The sequence below is a fragment of the Uloborus diversus genome, chromosome 4 (genome assembly GCF_026930045.1).
Source record: "Uloborus diversus isolate 005 chromosome 4, Udiv.v.3.1, whole genome shotgun sequence".
NCBI lineage: Eukaryota > Metazoa > Arthropoda > Arachnida > Araneae > Uloboridae > Uloborus > Uloborus diversus.
The window spans coordinates 101976394-102003196 of NC_072734.1; the positions used below are offsets into that span (position 1 = coordinate 101976394).

At 33.5% G+C, this 26803-nt stretch overlaps 1 protein-coding gene across 1 annotated transcript in view; it reads left to right on the top strand.

Annotated features, from left to right (window-relative positions):
* LOC129220735 (formin-2-like) overlaps positions 1–26803 on the top strand; it is an 80003-nt gene that overhangs the window by 46211 nt on the left and 6989 nt on the right. Inside the window, exons 9-18 of the mRNA XM_054855165.1 lie at positions 1280–1367; positions 1443–1504; positions 2746–2825; positions 8926–9055; positions 13577–13649; positions 14382–14455; positions 14554–14613; positions 16848–16968; positions 17575–17667; positions 24681–24732. Of these exons, the coding sequence (XP_054711140.1) occupies positions 1280–1367; positions 1443–1504; positions 2746–2825; positions 8926–9055; positions 13577–13649; positions 14382–14455; positions 14554–14613; positions 16848–16968; positions 17575–17667; positions 24681–24732 (833 nt within the window). The remainder of the gene's footprint in view (positions 1–1279; positions 1368–1442; positions 1505–2745; positions 2826–8925; positions 9056–13576; positions 13650–14381; positions 14456–14553; positions 14614–16847; positions 16969–17574; positions 17668–24680; positions 24733–26803) is intronic.

Genomic DNA, 26803 nt, shown 5'->3' on the forward strand with positions numbered 1-26803 from the left:
ATGTCTTCATTCATTATTGTAGTATTTTGTAATTTTTTTTTTTTTTTGGTGTTTTATTGTTATTGCTATTATTATTAGTATTATTGAACAATCATGAACTGCTTATTAACCTCACATGACCAAAGTTGATGTTCCTTTTATTTTTCAGATTACCATGACAACAAGAATAAATGCAGCTTGTTTTTTTTTTTTTTTTTTTTTTTTTAATATTCAGTGACGGAGATGTAGTTGTCTGCACTTTGAATTCATTCATTTTTGTCCTCGAGGTTAAACTCAAGTGGATTTTGCATTAAAAAAAACAGGGATTTCTAATGAAAAACCCAGTTTTTCAGGAAAACATCGAAAAAGATGAAATGAAATAACAAAATTCCGTCTAAATTCAAAGTTGCCTGATCACTAATTTCCTGTCATTTAAAATTGATAAGAAATAAAAATACCATAATTGTATACCCTATAAATATAGTCTTTACAATAAGTGCTGAGATGCAAATTGGCCATAACAACCATATCTTTCTAACAGAATCCTAATTACTATTTCTCTTTTTGCATACATTCTCTGATTAACCTAATCTAAAAAATCACCAGTTATAATATGGCAACTGCAAATTTCTTCCATTTATGAAAACAGAAAACCCAACAAGTGGGATCTTATCGCAATTTGTGGTTGCGAAAAACATAACTTGAATTCAAGTCGTCAAAATTCAAATAAATGTCAAGGGGCTAGATGCTTAGTTGTTTTTTCTTTTTATTATTCACATTTTTAGTTCATAAATTGTTTTAATGTTTAAATAGCTAAAATTAATATCTTGTTTTACCTCTTATGGCAATGCTGTTTTAAAATATCTTTCTGTGGAGTTAACTCTCTGAATGTGCTTTTTCAGGAATTACTCATAAAGCAGAAGTAGTCTGCATTATAAGTAGAAAAAATTCTCTTGCAAAAAAGGAATTTTTTTTTTTTTGTAATAATCCCGTTCTAAGAAGTTAAAACTTTGTTCTCTCTCTCTCTCTACTACACAGAGATACATAAAGAGAGAGTGAGAGCGATTGGTTCGTCAAACTCATCGCATAACCTCCGTCCTCTGTACCTTTCTTTACCTCAGGATTGCCTTGCCCTTCCCTCCTGCCAACCCAATATTTCAAACTCAGTTTGCTACCGTTAATTGGCATATAAAAACTAGGGTTTCTTGATAGCATTTGCTACTGGCTCCTGCTCAAGTAATCTGGTACTGTGTTGCTGGCACGTCGTTTTTTGTGTACTAACTATCACTTTTTGTTTCAGGTAGCTAAGCTTTTAGACCAAAAACGTTCACAGAATGTTGGAATACTCATATCAAGTCTTCGGATAGAAATATCTGACGTTGAGAATGGTAAATAGTGTTTTCTAAGGCTTAAAACTGAAATATGTGTGAGAAAATACTAAAAACTGCTTGTTTTCCCTTTAGCTGTGTACAATTTTGATACTTCATCTCTTGATCTGGATGCTCTGCAAGCGATTTATGAAATTGTAAGTAGACAGAAATTTTTACATAAAATAGAAAAAAATTTCTACGTTTGAATGAAGCAATTGCCTGTTTGATGATATTTTTTGATAGTTGAAAACTTTAACCCTAACGCCAGTGGATTTAATTCACTGGGACCTAAGCTCTAATCTTTAATCCTAAACTCTAAGCTAAGCTTTAATCCTAAACTCAAGTAGATATTTACAGTATTCATTTTTGACCACTTTTTCATTTCTTCATTCTCCTAAAATGAGTCTTACCAGTAAAGCAGTTTAAGTTACCGGATCCATTTCAGCCTTGTCAAAATAAGGCATCTCCGTGCATGTCAAACATTACCAAAAAATATTATCAAATTATCATGCAGTGGCTCGTGTTTCATTGTTGGTGACATCAGCATTACTTGAACAGTGAATTCACTTTTTAATCTTTAGGGATTAAGAAAAGAAATAATCAGGATGATAATAATTAAAATTATCCTGCTTAGACCTATGTAGAGCTCTTGCTAATTGGCATATTTTTTTGAAACTCTGTTTATATGTTTTGTGCACCGGTTATTTGAACTTGAATAAAGAGAAATTTGCAATAAGAAAATACTGGTTCATATTTTTACTGCCGAGTGAGATCACCTTGGCTTCTTAATCACTTAAAATTCTCATCGCTAGGTTGCTGCGATTGGTAGAGAAACCTGTTGGACTGCTGTTGAATGTGGTATAACATACAGAATGAATAAATATGTTTATACAACAGGGTAACTACAATATTCATGATGCATAAGTTAAGAATTGATTGCAGACACAGGTTTCGATCTTTCAAGGAACCCTTTTTTAATGCAAAAAAGTGTGAGCTTTGGGATGTAAAAAGGATGTAACAGATTTTGAACTTGTGAATGAAGCAAAAGGAAAGCTCATTGAACAAATTCTGTAATATTGTAAATTTTTGTGTTCTAATATTGTTGTTTTTTTCTTCATACACATCTATCTAACTTGCTGATAAAAATTTAAAATAATTTTTTCTTTTTACAAGTTTCTTTTCTTCGTGGTCCATTTAATGTGTATACCAAATTTCAATGATTTATGTCTATTAGATCAAGTTCTCTGTCGGTCTAAACAAGGTAGCTTTAATTACAATCACCTAGTAGCTTAAATTTTGAACTTGAGTTACAGAACTAAGAATCAGAATTTTTTTAAATGATGTTGATTAAGTACTGTCAATAAAAAAATATTATTTTTTGATTTTTCTCTTTCAGCGCCCAAATGCTGAAGAGTTGCAGCTCATTAAATCTCACCTGGATAAGAAGAATGACATTCCTTTAGACAAGCCTGAACAGTATGTCAAAAATATCAATTTTATATAACTATAGAAGCAGTGTATTTCCATATTCTAAAATGCTCAAATGAGTCACTAAGTTTCCGATGTTTTTTATGCATTTATAGTTTTGTGAATATCCTCTGTTGAAGTGTAACAAACTTCATGTTTGTTAATATCTCTTTATATAAAAGTTGAACTATCAAAATGAAAAAACAAATCTGGTGCTACATGTCATGCTAGGGAAAGATTATAGTAGACCTTTTATATTTTACAAAATTCAAGAATTATTTATGAAATCATTGCAACTCAAAAATATCAGTTTTAATCATGTTGTAGTTTTTTTTTCTTAAGACATTTGAATGTCTATAGCTACATAATTTATTTCTGTTCTAGAACTTTTAAATTGGAAACCATGTGACTTTGCCCATTATGTTAAGCAAAAATAAACAAAAGCTGAGAGCTCCCACAATTATTTTCAATCATCGAAGTACGAAATGATGTAATGCAACTACGTCATAGAAAATCATACTAGAAAAACTCAAACATCTGCTCATTTTTATCTAGAGATGCAACAAATGCCAAATTTTCTTCCGACTGCAGCATTGAAATTTTTAGTGGTGTGTTTTCAGGCATATTTTTCTGTCTCTTGTGAGAAGCTCCCATTCTTGAATGATCTTAGTGCTATTTGGGGGTATGGAGGAAGGTATGCCACTGCTCTTGAAGGGGAACAAGCACCCTTGAATATTGATTTGAAATTATAATTTAGAAAGAATAACTATAAGTGAATCAGTTATTTTTGAAAGGCTGTAAGTCAACATGCGAACAGTGTTGACTCACACCTTTTTAACAAAAAGCGATCTATGTAAGCGAAACATTTGCTTTTTATTTTGACTAAACTTAAACCTCTTGCATAGATTGTACAATAAATTGTGGTAAACTATGGCATACTTGGAGCATCAGCGTGACACCACACGAGCTGAACTATTAATGATGAAGCTCTTGTATGACCATCCTTCATTCAAATGCCTCATGTATTTGAAACCGAAGACAGTGGATAAATTCTTTGATAAGAAATATATTATTTCTTTACTTTTTTAATATCTTGTAAACAAGTTTATGTAATTTTGTTACAAAACTTTGTTTTTTATTGTAATAAACGGTAAGCCTACCTATTTAAGAATATGTTTTACTTTTATCCCTATTATCCAGAATTTCAATTTTCCAGACTGGTCTTCGGTCCCAGTTAGTTCGAATTAGAGTGCCTTGAATGATCAGAGTGACGACAAGCACACCCCCCCTGAGAAGCGGGGAAGCGCCTCTGTCCGCCGGAGGGTATCTTGACGAAAGTCTCGTAGACTTAACATAGGAAGATTGGATGGGTCTCAGAAAAATGCTTTTTTTGTGAATAATCAGTTTTGTACTGACATTTCACCTTATGTCTCAAGTGCATAAATGTAGGGGCTATCAGTTTTTATCATTTTTGGAACTCTAAGCGAGAAATTGATTTAATTATAGAGCATTTATCTGGGGATTTTGGATTCCGATAGCGTTGGCGGGCTTTTTGGCTTCCCTAACGTTGCGGCAACCATTCTCCGTTTCAGGAGCGTTTGATTTTCGGGTTTTAGAAGTTAGTTTTGCTTGTAAATGGGTTTCATCCCGTAATATTTTTACTCAAATGAAATAATTATCTGAGAATAAAATGCATCTTGTTCGTAAGAAAAAGAAATATATATTAGTTATTATATGGAAATTATGTTATTAAAGTTTATTCTATGAAGCTGCTTATTATTTATGATTCATTATAGAGAAAATTGAAACTGGTGCACATTTTTATTGTTTACACACAGAAACCATAAAGGGGGGGGGATGTGAAACTCAATTCCAATAACTCACAGTGTGAATGTTCAAAATTAAATAAGTTTAAAATTAATTTAAATCATTCATATTCATAGTGTGGGGTATATCTTAAAGTACGCAAATTCAACTCAGTATTTTTCATACTGTTTCGAAAAAAACTCAAGGAATTAGTACCTTTTCACGAAATTAATTTATCATTAAACCAACCCTTCGTAAAACATTCAACTTTACGCAAATTTGCAGTTACCTAGTTGTAGCATTCAGTTGACGATATACTTTTTATTTATTTATTATTTTTTTTCTAATTTCTTCGAGGATAAAAGTTTTTTTATTTTAAATATACGTTGCGATAACCATTAGAAGTGAATTGTTTATTTTGTTTAGAATTTGTTTGCATTTATAAAGTGAGAAACTATACATTTCAGTTATCTATAGCTAACAGTTTGTTTTGATCTTTTCAATTCTTATTTTCGTAAAAATTGGATATAGCAGAAATTAATTAAACTTATTCGTACCTATGCATGTATCTGTACCTGGGAGGGAAAGGGAATTTAATCACAAGAGACGAGTTAGAAAATTTTCTTTTCTGATAATTTTTATTACTCGATTGGATTGCCATTTATGAGCTTATAGAATAAAAATTAGTTCATTGAAATCTTCGCTTATAATTCTTCTTGTACTTCTAAATAGAGTTTAAATGTTGAGTAAGATAGTGCAAAAGTCTCGATCTCGATCTTGAATCGGGTGATTTGCCTTGAACTGCCCAGCTATAGATATATTGTGTTTCCTAATTTGCTTCAAGAGGAACTTTTTTTTATTGCACGTTACAATAAGCAATAAAAATTAATTATTTATTTTTTGAATTTTTTCTCATTGAAAAACAATTATCATAGCTTTTTTTTTTTTTTTTTTGGAACAACAATGGAAGGGGGTTATAAGTTTGACGTGTCTGTATCTGTGTGTCTGTCTGTGGCACTCTAGCGACTAAACGGATGGACGGATTTTGAAAAAAAAATTGTACGATAGGAGAGCTGATCGAGTGTTCTTAGCTAGGCTGCATCTTTGGATGACATTACTTAACGAAGATATTAATTAAACCCTTCTAAAAGTTTCTTCGCAATTTTTGCAGTGAAAACATAGTTAAATTTTTTTAAATTTAATACCAAAATAAAGAGATTTTTTTTCCGCGTCTGATAGAATGTGTTTGGAACTTCCATATTTCATAGAATTCGAATTATAACGTTTTTTAAAAGCATATATTAATAACGACTGAGCCTTTATTCACGCGATTGATAAACGAATTCATTGTTGGCCGACAAGGAAATTAAAAGCAATGATTTAAAATGATATTTTAATATGTTGCCAGTTTCTATTCAATAGCAAATAATATACTTGACATTGATTTTTAATAATATAAGGCTTTTAAAAGGATTTTCAATTTTCCCTCTTGATTCTACAGTTGCGACTCAGTCGGGTTTTTTTAAATTTTTAAAGTAATGATCTTCTCTGATTCGTTTCTCTTGTGAAAGTTTAAAATTTGTCATTTACTTGGTTTTCATTCACGCACACATAATATGTAAAGAAAATGATAATGTCGTTTATCATTTTCAATTCGTTTTTCTTAGAAATCTTATGTATGTATTTGTTTTTGGCGGATAAGTGAAAAGAAAGAATGGAAAGAAACTCAGTAGCTTCTGCGAAATGCTTCAGAAACTGAAGTCACGTCTGCTGCCAAAACCGCGATAACGATTCACACTTGGTGGCAAATCGCCAAACGGTCAAAATTTTCTCTCCTCGAATCTGGACGAAAGTTGCGGCCGCGCTTGTCCGGGGGGAAAAAACACCGCTGTTGTCGCCACTCTGTTCTCAAGGCACTCTAGTTCGAATAACAGGGCCAAGGAGAGGCAATCTTAGCCTAGTAGGGAGCTAGCAGCCAGCCTTAAGCGGGACTCATGGGCGGCCATACACAAAATTTTAAGGGGGGGGGGAGGGCTCAGATATTTGCCTCATGGTTTAGCAGGATTATTTTCCCCATGGAAACCAATTTCAGTAGAGATTAGAGTTATTAAAATTTAACATTTTTAATAAATTATTCATTAATAAATGGAGAAGAAATGTTTTTACATTTTTGCAAGGAAAAGTACTAAAAGCAAGGAAGTTCTAATTTCTAAGAGGAGGCTTGTGCTCCCACTTGCCCCCCCCCCCCTATATGAGCGCTTATGGGGGGCCTGGCTTGGAATCAGAGTCAGGGCCGGATTTAGGGGAGGGCAGGCGGGGCTTCCGCAACAAAGGTGTACACAATAAAATTTTTACAAAACATCCTAACTTTCACGGGTCAAAAATATCGGATGTACATATATATATCAAAATATTTGGATATACAGGGTGCGGAGAAAGTTCCCACAATTTTGTTTAAAACGTTTTTTTGGCGTTAAAATCGTTTGTTGGCGATTTATTTGGCACATATTGTTTATTGGCATTAAAAGTATTTGAGGTTTAATCATTTGTTCTTAGTTAGTTCATTGAGTTAGTGAGCTATGAATCGTGAAAATGAGCGTGTTACTGTCGTTGAATTACACAAGAAGGGAATGTAAACAGCCGATATTATTCGAACGACTGGATTCAAGAGTAAAACAGTCTATGACGCTGTGAAATGCTACAAGGAGACTGAAGGGACTGCCGACCATCCACGGAGTGGTCGTCCAACCACTGCATCAACTCCAGCGAATGTGCAGAAGATCCGCTGTCGCATCTGTCGCAATCCAGAGCTCTCAGTGCAAAAGATGGCCAAAGAACTGGAGATCAGTGAAAAAAGCGTCCGAACCATCGTGAAAAACAAGTTGGGACTTCGTTCTTACAAGATCAATCGCCTCCACTTCCTCAATGACATAATGAAGCAGAAAAGATTGATAAAAGCTCGCGGATGCTTCACTTGACCACTGGTGCTCGCCTTTCGAAAGTTCTCTTTACCGATGAGAAGACCTTCACCATCGAGCTCACACATAACGGTCAAAATCATCGCCAACTGCTTAAGAAGGGTCAGAAAAAGACCGACCTGCTGCAAAAATCATCGAACACAATCACTTTCTATGCCTCCGTAATGGTCTGGGCTGGCATTTGTGCCACTGGGAAGACACGGCTTGTTTTCATTGACAGAAACGTCAAAATTAATGCTGCGAGCTATCAGCAGCGGGTTCTATGCGATGTACTGAGGCCATGGGCAACAGAACATTTTGGTCAAGATGGATTCACACTCCAACAATTCTGGGCTCCTGCGCATTCGGCCGATCGACGATTGCCATCTGCGAAGATCTGTTCTCAGGTTTTTGGGGCAAGGATGTTTGGCTCCCTAACTCACCGGACCTCAATCCGATGGATTACTCGGTGTGGTCAATCTTAGAGGAAAAAATCTCGGGAACGATACGCCACGGTCGACATGCTCAAAACGGCTCTGAGGTGTGCCTGGAATGAGATAACGTTGGATGCATGCGCGAGCATCATCGGCAATTTTAGACTGCGGTTCCGTAAATGTATTGAAGCCCAAGGAGCCAAGTTTAAACAATTGTTATAATTTTTTTGTTTAACGTTATTATTATTGTTTCAATAAAGAGTTTTTATTGCTTTAACTTGTTGATTTGTTGAATTATGTGTTAGTTACAGCCTATTGAAATATCTAATAAAATTGTGGGAACTTTCTCCGCACCCTGTATATCAAAGTATGGGATATTTTAGAAAATATGATGATCTTTTCGAACCCTGATTAGGGGCCTCCACTTCTTCGTTGCTCCGGAGCATCCACACTTCCAAATCCGCCCCTGATCAGAGTAGTGTAAAATTTTTATCTTTTTTGGGGGAATGGGAGTCCAGCGACCAAACTATTAAGAGGCACTGACTCTCGGTGGCCCTGCCAGAAAAGCAAGGCACTACTTTCAGTTAATCATTTCATCTGACATTAGTAAGACTTTATTCACGGTAGCTGTAAGTAGTTGATTATTAGGCTGTATGTTAGCAATTGAGTTGCAGATTGTTATTTAATTGTCAGCTTGTGTATCACATTAAAGAAGCAGAATTGTTAGTATGGAACAGTTTCAGTTTGTTCATTACTTCTTTCAGCTGCGAAGCTGTTGATTTGCAATTTCCCAATAATTAGGTAAAACTACTTAAAGAATGGTCAACCATGTATTTTATTTGCTATAGTACTTTTAAAACACTGGCTAAATGTTCAATGTCTTATTAACTGAAATTTTTTTAATTTATTTAGATTCCTCTACGACTTAGCCCAAATTCCCGAATACGCTGATCGAGTGTCTTGCATCATGTTCACCTCTGCCTTTACAGAAGCAATATCATTAATAGAAAACAGATTGAATAATTTGAAACTAACTTGTGAGGTCAGTATGAACTCAATATTAATTCTGGAAAATACTTTGAATTGTTTTTGCCATTTCATTGACATTTTTTGAAATCCTTTTTTATATATTTTTTTTTTGTTATGGGTCAAGGGTGGCCAATTTCTGTCATGTGTTAACAAGATTTAGTGATCCGCCTTTAAAAGTTTTTGTTTGTTTATGGGAGAAAAAATAGGAAAGTTTTTTTTTTTTCAATTCGATTTTGCAGTATATTTATTAAATGACACATTTAAAAAACTCACAAAAATTATTATACCTACTCAGAGAAGTAAATCAGTAAGAAGTTTTCTCTTCTATTGTAAGGTTGTTGAAAGTATATGTCAACAACAAGGGCCTGTTTATAGGTCTTGGGGCCCTGAGACATGCCCTGAATGCTCTTCCATAAATCAGTCCCTGATCAACAAAGGTAATTTTGAAAAAAAAAAAAAAATAGTATGTGAATCTCTCATGCAGAATAATGTTTATTCTTTGCTCTTTTCTTTCTTTCTTTTTTTTTTTTTTTTTTTTGAAAAGGAGTTTAACATTAACACGAAGTAAGACAGCCATCCTACAACTTTTTGAGAGGAATTAGAAATCATTTGCTGGTTGGCCTTCCTTGTTATGTATTAATTATATTGTATATTGGGAAAGATTATTGAAATTTTTTTTGTATAGCATGCTGCATTGTTATTCTTCCATGTACACAACTTTACCAATGTATTTTATTTTTGTAGAAATTACTGTAGTCTGAATATTATTTGCTTTAATATTTTTTTGCAATTTATGTAACATATACTTTGCGGTATTTGTATACGTAACATATCTACTGATTTTGTGGCACTTAGGCAGAGTTTGAAAGCAGTTTTTTCTTCTGGATTGGACAATAGCGATATGAATCTTCAGTGGGCAGAGTTTAAGGAAAAGCTAGCGAAAACGGTTGGGGATCATGTTTCTTTTAGGAGAAAGGGTGTCAACACTAAAATTTGACCAATGTGGTTCTCCAGGGAAACTAAAGACGCTCTAAATTACAAGCAAGCTGCTTTTCATAGGTTTAGAGAAACTGGTCACAGTGCAGATAGGCTCCAATATTGTAAGGCAAGGCGTAAATTTAAGTATTTGGTACGGATTCAGAAAAGAGAGTTGGAGCAAAGACTGGCAGATAATATAAACAGGAATCCCAAGAGGTTTTTTGCATACGCTAATTCGGGGAAAGTTCGAAATAGTCATATTGAGCCACTGGTTGATAAGCACGGAATTTTAATTCAGGACGATAGTGATATTGCTAATGTTCTTAAGAACTTTTTTCGAGTGTTTTTAACGATAACTGTATCTCAACAGTTGACACCAACAAGACACAAGCTATAGTACAGCTTGAGGACTTTGTATTTTCCAGGGATGATGTTTTACTTCATTTGAAAAAAATTAAAGAGACTAAGGCTCCGGGACCTGATAATATTTATCCAAAAATTTTAGTTGAATGTGCGGAGGAATTAGCAGATGTAATTGTAAATATTTTCAATGCTTCTTATAACTCGGGGACAGTGCCAGAGGACTGGAAGCTGGCTAACATTACACCGCTCTTCAAGAAAGGGTCTAAAGGGAGTGTGGGAAATTATAGACCTGTGAGTCTAACTTCGGTGGTTTGCAAAATTTTTGAAACATTGATAAAAATTAAGATGGTAAATTTTCTAGAGACTAATAATCTATTGACTAGTTTTCAGTACGGTTTCAGGAAAGGCAAATCTTGTGCAACTAATTTATTACATTTCTATGACAAAGTTACCATGGCTTTGGACAATAAGAAGCCTGTAGATGTTGTTTACATTGATTTTGAAAAAGCTTTCGATAAGGTACCGCATGTTGCTCTACTTAGCAAATTAGCTGATATCAGGGTTGGCTTTTTGCCGGCAGAAACTGGTTTTTGCCCTGCCAGTGGCAGAAACTGGTTATAACCGGTAAAAACCGGCAGAAACTGGTAGAAACTGGCAAAAACTACAAAACGTTTGTAATAGCTTTAGCAATTACTTAATGACAAGCAATTAGGTAAGTAAAATAAAAAATATAACTCCATTTCGTCATTGCAAAAACTTAATATAATAGTTATTTAATAATTAGTTTAAAAATATGTTAAATAACAAGACTGACATTTCGAAAGCAAAGTAAAATTTATCATAGTTGAAATTGCTATGTGTTAGAAGTTTTAGCCTTGTAATGCTGTAAGTAACAAATTTTTCAGTTTGTTGTTTATAATTATTTTGTTTGCATTTAATATAAAGTGTAATATATCAAATATTTAAATAAATACAGATTTGTTTTATTTCATTAAACTCTAAAATTCAGGAACTTGTCATTTTACACTTAATATAACTGAATAAAGCTATTCTCAAAGAGCTTAATCAAGCAGTTACTGATAATCATTTACTCGCCTATATGCTCCATCCAAAGTATTTGGGAGTAGATTTATCATGTAATCAAGAAGAAAGTGCCCGAACTTTACTCACAAATATTAACCCAGATTATATACCTTATACCATAGCTTTACAAAACAAATCGGCCCCTTTTCCCGAAACCTATTTTTCCAATCAAGTTGTAACAACTACTCCAGCTACCAAATAGTGGTCCAGTTTGTAAAAATGTGCTATAGATGAAAGTTTTGTGAATCTTGCTTGTTCTTTGAGGATAATGCCAGCTAGTTATGCTGGGATTGAAAGAATCTTCTCAAATTTCTCCTTTGTGCACAACAAATTGAGAAATTGTTTAGGTTTAGAAACAGCGTCAAAACTTTTATTTTGTTACAGGCTGCTGCAGTGTGAAAACAATGTAAAATTTGATTTTGAATGGTGATAGTGAGTGTTGTAAATAAATTGTATTTGGGTTAATATTTGATTATTTTTCTTATACATTTTCTATTGTATTGCAAGAATTGCATTTATGTCATTTTTTGAGTTTCTGCCATAAATGTGGCAGAAAGGGGTTTTTGCCATGCCGGTTTTAACCGGTTTCTACCAGTGGTTTTTACCGCTTTGGCAGAAACCTGCCAACCCTGGCTGATATAGGAATAGGAGGGAAAACTTTCATTTGGGTAAAAAACTGGCTGACCGGAAGGAAACAAAGGGTAGTTGTAAGGGGAAATTACTCTAATTGGAGTGAGGTTTTAAGCGGGGTTCCTCAAGGATCAGTGTTAGGGCCTGTTTTGTTCATTGTTTTTATGAACGATATTCACAAAAATATTTCTGGGAACATGAATTGTTTTGCCGATGATGTCAAAGTTATGGGGACTGTAGATAATGAAGAACAAGCAAAACAGCTGCAAGAGGATTTAGATCATATTACGGAGTGGGCTGATAAATGGGGTATGGCTGTTAATGTTGGGAAATGTCAAGTGCTACATTTAGGGCATGGAAATAAGTGTACAAGTTATTATTTGCAAGGTTCAGTCATTAGTCAGGCAGACAAAGTTACTGATCTGGGGGTCTTAATAAGTCAGGATTTAAAGTTTAGCCAACAGTGCAGCATTGCTAGTAACAAGGCCAATAAGATGCTTGGGTTTATCAATAGATCTATTTCAAATAAATCTAAAGAAGTTCTTCTGCCCTTATATAGAAGTTTGGTAAGACCTCATTTGGAGTATGCTGTTCAGTTTTGGTCTCCTTATCTTAAGAAAGACATTAATGTATTGGAAAGGGTTCAAAGGCGAGGATATATTCATGGATATTAGGAAATATTATTATTTTAGTAGGGTAGTGGAACTTTGGAACAGTTTACCGGAAGAGGTGGTAATGAGCAAGGGAGTAGATAGTTTTAAGAGGGCCATTGATCTTCACTGGGGATTGTAAATTGACTCGGACCAGTCTAGCTGGGCCCAGAGCCTGTTGCTGATCGTCGCTTTTGTATTTGTATTTGTATATTATATTTATTCCTCATACAGTTGAGCCCGCTTATTGGTAAATCAGTTAAAAGATTATCCCCACTTAATGTAATACATTTTATATGTGCCAAACTGCTGTAGTTTGTCATTTTGATCCTGGAGAATAGGATATCCTTATTCTTAGAGTAATTTTTTCATATCAATTTGGCTAATCCATTGAACAGGATCAACCACTTGAGATGTTTCTGATTGTGTCTTTTTCCACGGCAAAACTCGTTAACAGATCTTACCATCGACATTTCACAAAAACAGTAGTGAATGAATGTATGTATTGTTTTATAATTCCCGTTTTTAAAGTATATGACAACTTCTCATAAAAGTAAAACTAATAACCCAATTACTGGCATAGATTTTAACTACACATTAAGCACCTAATATAAGAATTTTTCGTGAAGTTTGTAGTGCTGATTCAGTTGCAAAAGATGTTTCAAAAAGGAAGATTATCAGTACCTGTATCGTAGTTCTAGCATTTAAAGCATGCTTTTTTTTTAAATTTATACAATATGAAAATATGTTCAAAGAGGATTATTTATAATTGTCAGTTGAATATGATGTTTTTTATATGCATGCATACTCACTTTCTTTTTTGTATCTAGTTTCTAATGACTGATGCTGATATTCAGAAAGTTTTTGGCATTATTCTAGCTCTTGGAAATTATATGAATGGGGGTAAGTAAATGTAATAATCTATTCCACTCTTTAAAGAAATTCCATGTTTTTTTCTTTTTTTCAAAGCCGAAATCAATAAAGACAGCATGTTATTAGCTTTTCTTTTGCTTAAAAAAAAAACCGAAACAATGTCTATCATATTTTTATTGTACTTTATCACTGTTGGCTTGTAAATTCAGGAATTCATTACTTAAAAACTTGTAGCATTTGATTATGTGAATATTATCAATTACTGTCTGTTTGCATCACAGCGTGGAAGAAAATTTCTCTACTTATGGAAGAGCATCTGTAATTGTGCATGTCGCTGCCAAAAAATATTGATTTTTAAATCTTTTGCATAAAAAGTTTTCTTATTAGTGTTAAAAGTCAACCAGAGTGCAGTTTCAAAATTATTTTACTGTTGTATTGTACTTTGTTCAAGTTAATTTTGTGAGTAAATTTCTTGAGTGACAACACTTCAGTAATTAATCTTTTTGAGTGCTAATAAAATGTAGATGTTTATTAAAAGGAACAATAAAACCTTGCTTTGCTTGTATTAAATATTTTGAAATGCTTTGAATAAAAGATTACTTCAATTGTGATGTTTACTATGTGATATTATTTAGTTTTGAAAAATACTACACTATATTAGTTACTTTAGTAACATACACTATATAATAACAATGCTGTATATTTAAGTATAAAAGAAAATCATTTCAATTAATCACAATGCATGTGTGTTTTACATTTTAGGTAATAGAAACAGAGGACAAGCTGATGGATTTGGCTTAGAAATTCTTCCTAAATTAAAAGATGTCAAAAGCAAGGTCAGGCACTTGTTTGAATGAAATTTTGTGCTTCTCATGACATTCATTATCGGGAATTTAGCTTGGAGTTTAATTATTATCTTTTTATTTTATCTTAGGACAATTCTTTGACACTTCTTCATTATATTGTGAGGACGTATGTAAAGCTTTATCAGGAAGTAAGTGGTTTCTCATGTTCTCATTTTTTGCTACTGCGATTTTAGATTGAAAATCTGTAAAACTTGATACAGATTTAGACCAATAATGTTTAGTGAAACCATGGTCATTTTGCACAAAAAGTGTGCAAGAAGCTGATTCATAAGTACAAGAATACAAATTATGAAGCGATGTGAGTCTAGATGCATCTAATTTTAAAAATATAGTTTCAAATTGTATTGTAAGAACTTAAATCAAAATTATAAACTAGTCACCTTTCGTGTAAATTAATTAATTAATTAATTTTGCATCATTTTAAGATGGAAATGATGTTTATAACCATATCAGATCTTATAACTGTAGTTAGCTTTTGCAGGTTGTCAGTGGCGGGGATTCTTGGGGTTGTGGGGCAACTGCTCTGCACTTTTTAAATCACAAAAGATATCCTAAACATTAATATTTTAACTTCAAAACATTCTGGATGATATGACCCAAGCATTAACGTTACGAAGTATTGCTTAAAATTTTAGTTTTAAAACATCAATTTTGAAAGTTTTCCAGGAGAAATTGGCCCAATTCCCTCCCTCCATCCTTTGAATTTATGGATGACTTAAATTTGCATTATAAGGACTCCAGTTTGAGGAGAAAAATCAGGAAGAAACCGTTTTTAAGACTCCAATTAAACGGAGAAAAAAAAAATCTGTAGATATTTTTCTGAAGCCCCAAAGAAAGTTCAAGATGTAGTTCTTATGATCAAAGAAAAAAAAATGGGGAGATCTTCCAAACTCTTTGGTTCCTCCCTAAATCAGAAGTCTGAAATAATCCTTTTAAACTTTCCAAAATTCCTGGGAGAGAACCCCAAACCCCTTGCTCTAAGTTTGCTAAAGATGACTTTAATCTGTGTCTTTATAAGATTTTTCTTTCGGGAAGAGCCTACCTTATGCATACATTTCCAAAGATAGGCCAAACTTCTTCGTTTTTAAAAAAATTATTAATGAATCTTTATTTTTAGGAAAAATTTTATAGGGGACACCCCTCCCAAATGTTGGTGACAAACTGTGCTGAAACAGCATTTTTAAAACTACAATTCCAGAACATCAGAAGCCCCCCCCCCTACTCCCCAGTCACTCCAGATAACCTAAAATAGTCTTCGACTTTCTGAAGAAATTTTTGCCCCTGCACCTATAATTCCCAGTTGCCGCCTCTGCAGGTTATTTATTAACAAACTTTCATATACCTGGGTGACTGCTATCCCAAATTAATTGTTTTTCATGCTGATTTCTGTTCATTATATTTAAAAATAGCTTAAAAGCATGTCAGAAGGTGAAACTTTTTTTTACAAGAACTCCATAGATAAGTTGTTCCCCCCCCCCCCCCAAGTTTGATTTGTTTTTGCAATGTTAGTTAATGAGAATATAACCATTACTTTTCAAAAACTTCAAAGTTACAATAGCTTAAACCCTCAAAAAATGTTGCACTACTGTGGTGGAATATCGATTTATAATTTAAAGACTATTTTTAAGTGAGAACTAGGATAAAATAAGCGGTACAATATATGAACTTTTGAATTTTCAATTCACCAATTTATTTCATCTATGGTTACGTTTGCATAGAGCTACCAGTTGACCGCAGTTAGTTGATCTCATGACAGCTAATGATGTCAGTGGTTACTAACCCGCTGTTCACCAATCAATGCTCCATCGAACGCTTGTGGTTATTAAAGGGGTTACTTGCACAGATGAAGAACTTTAAGGTGAAAAGTATTTATTATTGGTCTAAAATGTCACGTGGTTCAATCAACTAATCAACCAGCTTAAATAGCGGTCGACCTGTGGATCTATCGGTGAAGGTATCGGGGTAAGATTTCGGCAGCAACCAGTTAACTAGTAGCTCTATTGGAATCCTACTGGTTAGTCACCGATTACCAACAGTCAACCAGTAGTTCTATGCGAACGGAAGCATTGTATGTTGTCTAATCACTGAAGAGAGCAAATTCTGAATATTTATGCAGAGCTCCTTAATTTCACAGCTTGGGGTAAATTTGGCTGAATAATCACCTGAGTATGCAGATTTTTAGAATCAATTTCTTTTTTACCCCTCTATTTAATATAGCTATAAAGAAACTCTTTAAGATAAGTTTTGTTAAGGAGCAGTGTCATTTTGTAGTGATTAAAAATTTTATTTGAAATGTTACCCTTTATTGCACATGTCTGTTTATAAGTTTTAATGATATACCTCAATATTTTTTTCTGTTTAGGATTTGTCTTTCGATAAAGCTAAATTGCCTGTTCCTGAACCAAGTGATGCAGAGAGAGCAAGTCTTGTTAATTTTGATGACATTTCCAATGATCTTAAAAAGCTGTATTCACAGATTACAGGCAGGTTCTAAGGTTTCCTAGTTTTCATTTATACATTTATAAAAATGTAAATTTTTTTTCTGTAAAATACTGTAGTAAATAGAGCACTAACTTGGAAACAATATTTTTTTACACTAAAAATTGTGCATGTGGTTAATTATACATATTTCAAATATATTCTTCGGGATAATGTAGGGAAAATTCACAAATTTTTTAACATGTATTGTGACATACAATGGCATAAATATCGTATGTTCGATTTAACTTCTCATCTTTGGAAAAGTAATAAATGAACTGTGAAAAGATTATATGAGCTTATGAAAAAAAAACAAACTTCTGACAAAACCCAAAAACCAAGCTTTCGTCGAATCTCTTTTCATCCATAAGCTCACTTCTTTTGCATCGAAAAAGGTGTTCCTTGTATCCCCAAATCACGTGTATGCTGTATCCTACAAATTTGTGCATATTAAAGTTGCATTGTGAACTTTTACTTTTCGGCAAGAAAGTTTTTATTTTATTCTTAAAGTCCATTTCTATTCATTGATACTATTTTCTCATTGTAGTGTATTGCTTTATTTTGTGTTTCGTTATTTATTTATGAATTTAATAATTATTATGTTTTCCCAGGTTGTGAAGCAAAAGTAGAAAAAGTATTGAACTCCTCTGATGAAGAGCATCAACAGCCATTTAAAGATAAAATGGATGCATTTTTAAAAAAAGGTAAGAAAGTTAATTTTTTTTAATGTGCTATCTTTTCTTGTATTAGGTAAAGCTGATATATAGTTTCAGTTACCAGGAGCGGATTTACTAGGGGGGCGGTGGGGGCGACCGCCCCCTCCATGACCGTCATTTTCTGAAACCAATAGTATGGAATTGAAGAAATTACTAGCAATCACTACACTATTTTTAATCTAGTAAATTCCACAAATTTGCTCTAAATTAATTTTAGACAGTTCGTTAGTCAAGGATGGACAGTGTTATCCACTTTTTAATTTGAACCTAAACTCTTTTCCACCCTCTTCTTTCTTTTTTGAACTTAATTTTTTTTTGTATATGTGTCTTTTCATCTTTTTCTTCCAGGACTACACTATGCATGTATGATAATACAAGACATTGCTATGATTATAACAGTGGTTCCTAATCCTGGGGGTGATCGCTCATAAAGGTGTGATTTGGCAGTTCAAGGGAACCATAAACTCAAGAGGGTGATAGGGGGGATTAGTATTTAAGAGACAAGATAATTATAATAAAAAGTCAATTAATACTGACGGGTTTGGGGGGATGGCTTTTACGGTTTTCAACCGCCACCCCCTTGAATAGACCATAAATCCGCCCCTGTCAGTTACATATGTTTCTATGTTTACGTTTACGTATTGATCATTTTGTTTTCTAATTTTTGAGCAACTTATTACTACTCTAGCACATCCATAATTTACCATCTGGAGGGGGGGGGGTTGATCTCAGCAGTCCTTATCTGTATATATATTACTGTATTGGTAATGTGTCAAAATCAAGGGTTCTGGAAGAGGTTTTACTTCTTTCTTTCTCTCCGCCCTATATTAATATTTATAATATATTGTATATATAAATACAAATACAAAAGTGACGACCAGCAACAGGCTCTGGGCCCAGCTAGACTGGTCCTAGTCAATTTACAATCCCCAGTGAAGATCAATGGCCCTCTTAAAACTATCTACTCCCTTGCTCATTACCACCTCTTCCGGTAAGCTGTTCCAAGGTTCCACTACCCTACTAAAATAATAATTTTTCCTAATATCCATGTTAGCCTGAGATTTAAATAGCTTAAAACAATGACCCCTTGTCCTGTTTTCAGTGCTAAACTTCAGCCCCATAACATCTTTCATTTTAATAAATTTAAACAACTGAATCATGTCCCCTCGGTCTCTTCTTTGCTCAAGACTGTACATTTTTAGCCTTCTAAGCCTGGAATCATAGTCTAAGTGAGAAAGTCCATTTATTAGCCTTGTAGCTCGCCTTTGAACCCTTTCCAATACATTAATGTCTTTCTTAAGATAAGGAGACCAAAACTGAACAGCATACTCCAAATGAGGTCTTACCAAACTTCTATATAAGGGCAGAAGAACTTCTTTAGATTTGTTTGAAATAGATCTATTGATAAACCCAAGCATCTTATTGGCCTTGTTACTAGCAATGCTGCACTGTTGGCTAAACTTTAAATCCTGACTTATTAAGACCCCCAGATCAGTAACTTTGTCTGCCTGACTAATGACTGAACCTTGCAAATAATAACTTGTACACTTATTTCCATGCCCTAAATGTAGCACTTGACATTTCCCAACATTAACAGCCATACCCCATTTATCAGCCCACTCCGTAATATGATCTAGATCCTCTTGCAGCTGTTTTGCTTGTTCTTCATTATCTACAGTCCCCATAACTTTGACATCATCAGCAAAACAATTCATGTTCCCAGAAATATTTTTGTGAATATCGTTCATAAAAACAATGAACAAAACAGGCCTTAACACTGATCCTTGAGGAACCCCGCTTAAAACCTCACTCCAATTAGAATAATTTCCCCTTACAACTACCCTTTGTTTCCTTCTGGTCAGACAGTTTTTTACCCAAATGAAATTTTTCCCTCCTATTCCTATATTAGCTAATTTTCTAAGTAGAGCAACATGCAGTACCTTATCGAAAGCTTTTTGAAAATCAATGTAAACAACATCTGCAGGCTTCTTATTGTATAATAATATAATATATATATTATAATAATTTATAAACTATGTATACTCATGCTTACCCGAATTTCCCTCTTCTGGAGGTGATGCTGTAGCAAGTTTGTGGACCTCTGGCTAATTTGTTAAAATATTTTGACTGCCATTGTGTACAGTTAATTGAAGTTCTTCGACTGCTTCTCAATTATGTCCATTCCAGACTAATGAGCCCAGAATAAAAGCAAAACTGCAGTCTTTAGATCCTGTAACTATGTGGCTTGGTATTGCTGTTAATTCTTTTTAAGTTCCAAAAATCCGTTGGTGATAAATTCTATCTTCACACCATAGCTTAATCTTCGCTTTTTTGAGGTGAAGCTATAGCAAAATTGCTTAATCTTCACTTTTTTGAGGTGAAGCTATAGCAAAATTGCGAACCTTTTGTTGATTTAGTAAAATATTTTTAGCTGCCAATGTGAAGATATCTCAGCTCTTATATGAGGTTATTTAGATTTATTAGTACAGGATCTGAAGGAGGTTGAGCATGCATGGAAAGGCTGATGCAATATTATTTCTGATTATTGTTACAGGCACGACAGTGATTATGAAACCACATGTCACCGCCCCCTGGGGGGTCGACAACCCCGCAGGAGGGGGAAAGCAGTGGGGGGAGCCGTTTGCTAAAACACTCATGACTCGCGAACTATTTGAGATAAAACACTGAAAAAAGTGGCAATTGATGCAACAAAACAAATGCTTTATAAAAGGTAAATATGATTATGGTTCTATCTTTGTTGGTTTCTGAGTAAAATTCCATTTTTTGCAAAGCAAAAATTTTGAATGAAGTACACAAAACAAACTTTTTTTATCAAGATAAATTCTAAATAAAAATTGTTTAATTATTTTTTAAATAAATGAAACTCTAAATAGCATTATTCAGTTTGTCAAAACTATTTAAGCATTGTTAACACATTGAAAAACAAAATGACAGTAGCAAGCTCAAACACGATTCACAGTATAGTTCAGGATCTGAAGGGGTGTTTTGAGCATGCATGGAAAACCTGATGCAAAATGATTTCTGATAATTGTTACACTATAGTGATTATAAAAACACATGTCGTCTTGCCCCTCAGTGGTAGACATCCCCAGGGGAGGGGGAACAGTGGGGGGATGCCGTTTAATAAAACACTCATAACTCGTGAACCATAGGAGGTAAAACACTGAAAAAAGTGGCAATAGATGCAACAGAACAAGGGCTTGAAAAACCCAAACATGTTTCAAATCCTATCTTTGTTGGTTTGTGAGTAAAATTCCTTTTTTTGCAACCAAGAAAAAAAAAATTTGAATAAAATACGCAATTTTTTTTTTCAAAGATAAGTTCTTTATTAAAATTATTTAACCGTTTAGAAATCAATAAAGACTAAATTTCCTCATTCAGTTTGTTTAAAAGGACTTAATTATTACCAACGTACGTGTTAAAAAGCGAAATAGAATTAGGAAGCACCTCCTAAGTTAGCGCTTTGAATAAAGCGGCAGCATGATAAAGAAAAAAATGGACCTATCCTTTTGACGAACCATCCATTCTTCAGTTTACAAAATTATCCTAATAGTAAAGTATGCATTTAAGGCTTTAGTTTTATAATAATTTTGTTATATACTGCTTTAAATTTGAGAGGAATTGGGAAATCAGGCCTACATTAGTTTCAACTCAAATATAATTTGAATTTATTTCTATTAATTTATATTTTTGATTTGCACAAATGAATATAGCGGGTATTGTTTCATATAATTTACGCAACAACAAACAATAATACAAGAAGTAATATGTACTAAATAAATATAAAAAATGAGAAGATTCTTTGAGCTTATATCAAAACAAATGTAAAATTATAAACAAGATTTCTACAAAAAAATAAATAAATAAATAAATAAATAATAATAATAATATATATCTAATTAAATAAAATTAGTAAGATAATGCATTTGAAAAAATAGTTGTAGAATATCAATATGCACGCATAAAATGACTAAGATATTTAGTATTAATATATCAGAAATTCTGAAAGCTGAATTTCTGATATATTAATACTAAAAATCTTAGTATTAATTAGCTCTTTTTAGTTGACTTGTAATTATTCTGTTGAATCGTTCTCTTAAGAGTATTTTGTAGTTTATGGGTTTTTGCTTTAGCCTTAAAAACACAATATTTACACAAGATGAATTATTAATAAAACATTTACAAGATGATTATTTACAGTTCTTGCCTGCACCAAATGGAACTAAACTTTCTGGTAACATTGACTGCATCATCAGGTGTGGCTTTATTGTTTCATTTTCATCCAAGTAAAACTCAAACTTGGTTACATCTAAAGGCTCTACTAAGGTACAGGGGAATTGATCCAATAGTACAGTTCAGTAATGCTTCTTCGTACATGTTGACAGAAAGAATTGCAGGAGCATGGTAGAGAGTTGATATTATTTACTTCTGATGGAAATTACAAGAAATTAATGTAATGGTTGCCATTGCAAGAAATACCCTTTTTCTTGACAATTTTTTAATATACAGCTTTTAATTGTTGAAATTTGGAAGCACTCAGATATTCTTTAAATAATAACTCTCGAGTACATAAAACAGTTTCTCATTTTTTTGGTTTAGTGAAAGCATACTTTTTTGTTCCTATTTTACTTGTTAAATCGCAGGCGAAAAATGCGTTAAAAGCTTGTAAAATTTTAGATGTTTTTTTCTGTAACTGCTTCTGAAGCTAGATGCCACCCTAAAGCTCTCTAATACCAGCGACTGAGCACATGAAATGGCAACCTCTGTACTTTAACAAAAGCCAGTATGATATTGCCAATAAAAATTCATCAGTGTCTGATCTATAAACTATTAGTTACTTTTTTACCTATTTTGCACTGAATCATATGCAGCAAAACAAATTCTGTTGCATGCTTTGTCCTGGATGGACTTGAGCATTTCAGAGAAAGTTATTAGTATTTGACTCTCAGATTTTAAATAACATTCATTTTCATATTCAGAGCTATCAGACCACAGAAACTGTTTGCTTGCAGGGACAGGACGGTTTTTGAAATGTAAGGTTCCTTTTATTTTAAGGAAAGGCTATGCACTGGTTTGGTACCTTATGAATTTTTATGAGCAAAGGAGACTTTCCTGAACTTCTGGTTTTTAAATTATGAAACGACATTGCTGTACCGACCGTATATAAGATCCACTCCTCTGGTTTGACTATTGGAGAGAAAATATTATTCTTTTTTATTTGGAGATCTGCCAAATCTTTGCTAAATTTGATTGTAGAGTTTGGGACATAGTGGACCAGAGTCATTCCATCAGTAATTTGAACTTTGTTCTTCAAATAGGGTACTTCTTCCAGAGTTTTATGGTAAGAAGTTTCATTTTCAGTTACGTTCATAAAAACCGACCTCCCGCTTTTCTTCAGTAAACCACTCTGATGAGCCTGCTCTAGCGTAGGGCTTATTGTATGGAAATGTTTTTCACATTTTCTAACATCACTTTTGAGCTAACGTTTCCCAGTGTAAATGTTTTTTTGGTTTGCTTTTGCTGTTTTGCAGTCACTATTGAAGACATGTCATTGCAGAACTTCTCTGGATAAGAGACTTTTCACATTTTCTTTAACGTTCTACTGAAATTTTCATGCTGCTTATGTGGCAATAGACCCACTCACTATGATTCATAACTCAGGCGTCAAATCTTCAAAAGGGTCATGATCATTTATGAACTTAGTCATAAGTTAGACATCACTTTCTGCTCAATTCTCAATGCACAAACTCTTCAACCTCACCAGAAAGACCTTGGAATTTATCTCAGAATTCTTGTTGAGGTCGAAAAATGCCAGATTTGAAAGGATACAATGAACACCAGTTTTGCATTGCACTTTCATTCGATGAATTCCAATGAGACCTTAGACATGCACTTTAGAAGAGCTAATTTGGGACTGCTCCAAAACATGACCCGACATAACATTATTATGTTTTCCTGATTTTATTCTTACAGAAAAATATCCTTGACTGAAGTCTACCTTTAATTCTTGAGGTTAAGGGGCTATATCTGCTAGGTAAAATATACATACCCTTGCATCATTAGCAAGATTAAATAGTAAAACGAAAGTTACAATTCTATTTACATCACTTCCTGCTCTAACTCTAGCAGTCTAAAAGAAATTCTTTAAAAGCAATGAAAAAAAGACTCCTTTTCCGTTATTGCTTCGTACTTGCACGTTTTAATTTTTGAAAAAGTGCCATTGTGACATATACTAAGCTGTTATAATACGTTAAATAATTAAACAACTACTTAACTAGGACATTGTTTTGATGTTAAAGCGAAAAAACCCCGCTAAAACAAGAGAGCCACAAAATTTGCTTCGATTTAAATCGAGTCTTCAAGGTCATTTCGCAAACTTGTTATTTTCATGAATTACCGCAAATGCTTTTTGAGCTTCCTTTTATTTAGCTTTTAAACGCTTAAAAAATTTTAAAGAAACTGAATAATGATGTTTCAGATTTTATTGGTCCTCTAAACAGTTAAATAATTTTGATACTTGAAGAAAAAACAATGCATATTTTATTCAAAATTTTTGCTTGTTTGTGAAAAATGAAATTTTACTCAGAAACCAACAAAGATAGGAAGTAATCATATTTAGCTTTTATGAAGCCCTTGTTTTGTTGCATCGATTGCCACTTTTTTCAGTGTTTTATCTCAAATAGTTCACAAGTTATGAATGTTTTGGCAAACGGTTCCTCCCACTGCTTTCCCCCCTTCCCCGGGGTTGTCAACCACCCAGGGGGGTGAGGACATGTGGTTTCATAATCACTATTGTGCCTGTAACAATAATCAGAAATAATATTGCGTCAACCTTTCCTTACGTGCTCAACCCCCTTCAGATCCCAGTCTATATGGTCATTCCAGACTCATGAGCCCAAAATAGGGGCTCTAAAATGTTTTATTGTTTTTTCTATTTGTTTGTCTTTAACGTATTTCTTAACTTTTATTCTTTTTTATAGCTTATGCAGAACACAAAGAACAAGAAGAAAATTTGGAGGAGTGCAGATTAAAGTAAGTTATCTTTAGAATAACTTAGTAAAAATTTTGTATCTACTTCTTAATAAGGTATTTCTTGATATTTTTAAAAATTCATTATTGAGTAAGCGATTATTATAAACAGGCCTGGATCTGCCTACTGGGAGACCATGCAGGGGGGGGGGCACGTCCTTAAGGGCCCAATGGTCCAAGAAATTGACAGTAAAAATTGAATCTCGCTTATACGCGATCTCTGTTATACGCGTTTTTCACTTATGCGCGTTTTTCTCACGGGCCCGGCCAGCGATATAGGAAAACAATATTAACTCTTGTTCATTTATACGCGAAACCTAAAGTGCACCTTTCCCTTATGCGCGATAAAATTTTTTCAAGTTTCAGTTAAATCGCCAATTCACGCTTTGCTTATCGGAAGATTTGTACCCTTCTTGATGTCTCTTGGAATGCTTTTACACACGTTTATTCCAATGTTCAAAATGTTTCCAAGAACGCATTTTTTTCGCACAAGTGTGCAATTGGAGGTGCAGTTAGTCTGTGATTGACATTGAGAGGGGAGAACGGGTTACATGCGAAAAGGTTGACGTTCCTAAAAGTCGTGGTCAAGCGGAAAGCATTGACATAGCGTATCGAGGATCTTTTGTATCCTCACAGACTATGACACTGATCACGCGACAGTTTTTAGGTTTCGTGGAATTCGCTTACATACTGTACAGTGTATAAAAAATGACAAAACGTATAACTTTAAATTTTGCATTTTTATTAAATTACAATGCATAAATGGAAATTATGTGCATATTTATTCATTAGTATCAGTAGTGTACTATTAGTATTACTATAACGGTTGATAACTTACTGCATTTAATCTTATTTTTGGGGTGTTTCATTTATGCGCAAATCTCACTTGCGCGCGAAAATTTCGCTATCCCCTTTGGTCGCGTATAAGTGAGAGGTCACTGTATACACTGCTGACCTCTGGGAAGGGGCCCTACAGATTTTGTTGCTGCAGGAAGGGGCCCAAAATTTATAAATCCAGGCCTGGTTACAAAATTTGGAAGCATGCAACTTATCTTTTTAATTATGTGACAGACAGTTTGCTTTTATTTATTTACTAGTGCTTTATTGGTAAATTTTTTTAATCAAGCTTAAAAATATGGTGAATAAATTGATTATAGTACCGTCGGCCGCGCTTGAACAAATGCCATCGGTCCTGAAAACTGTTGTCAGGACCTTTGATATACTATTTCTTTTCAAAAATATTTAACGAGTAATAGTGGATCACTTATTCTATGTTATTTGGGGAGTAGTTTTGTGTTTCCTTTTCATACTATAAAGTAACTTACAATTCTCGCCTAGATTTTTATACTGCTTTCGGATTATGTAAAGTGTAGTAGGTACTCTGCTTAGAGATGGAAGAGGATCCATTTAATTGTTTCAGATGAAATTGTTGAGGTTTGTGCCACATCTTGAAAATTGTTCTTATATAATTTATTTTCAATTTATACACATTTTGTTAGTAAATATATTTTCAAAAGCTATCCAGTCATATTGGATTATGCAGATAAATTATTCAGTTAAACTGGGTTTTAAAATTTTTTTCTGTGCTGAAATGTTCGGTTCTGGAATGTTTTATGAAAGAAAAAAATCACTATTGCAAGTTTCTTTGTTTGTTGAATTCTGAACAGATTTGTTGGGAATGATTTTTTTTTTTTTTTGCTTTTCTACAACAGTCAGACTCCCACCTTTTTCTGTTTTCTGATTATGTTTCTGTTTAAAATTTATTCAACTATATCATGAAGTGTATTTATTGCAAAAAATAAAAGTCATACTTTGTTCAAAACTTAAAGAACTTTTAATGAAATGATTAAGTGTGGGAAACTAGTTAGTTAAAGCAGTCTTTGGGTTTTGCAAAAACTTCCAGAACTCATTGAAGTTTTTCTCACTTTCATTTGTCCAGAAATTGTAATTATTATATCAGTGAGTGTTATTATCAAATGCTACTTTAAAAATTCAGTTAAGAAACAAGTTGCTTATTTTTCTTACCCTCTTATTGTACTGTATGAAGATGATCCTATAAAAGAAGTACAGGTGA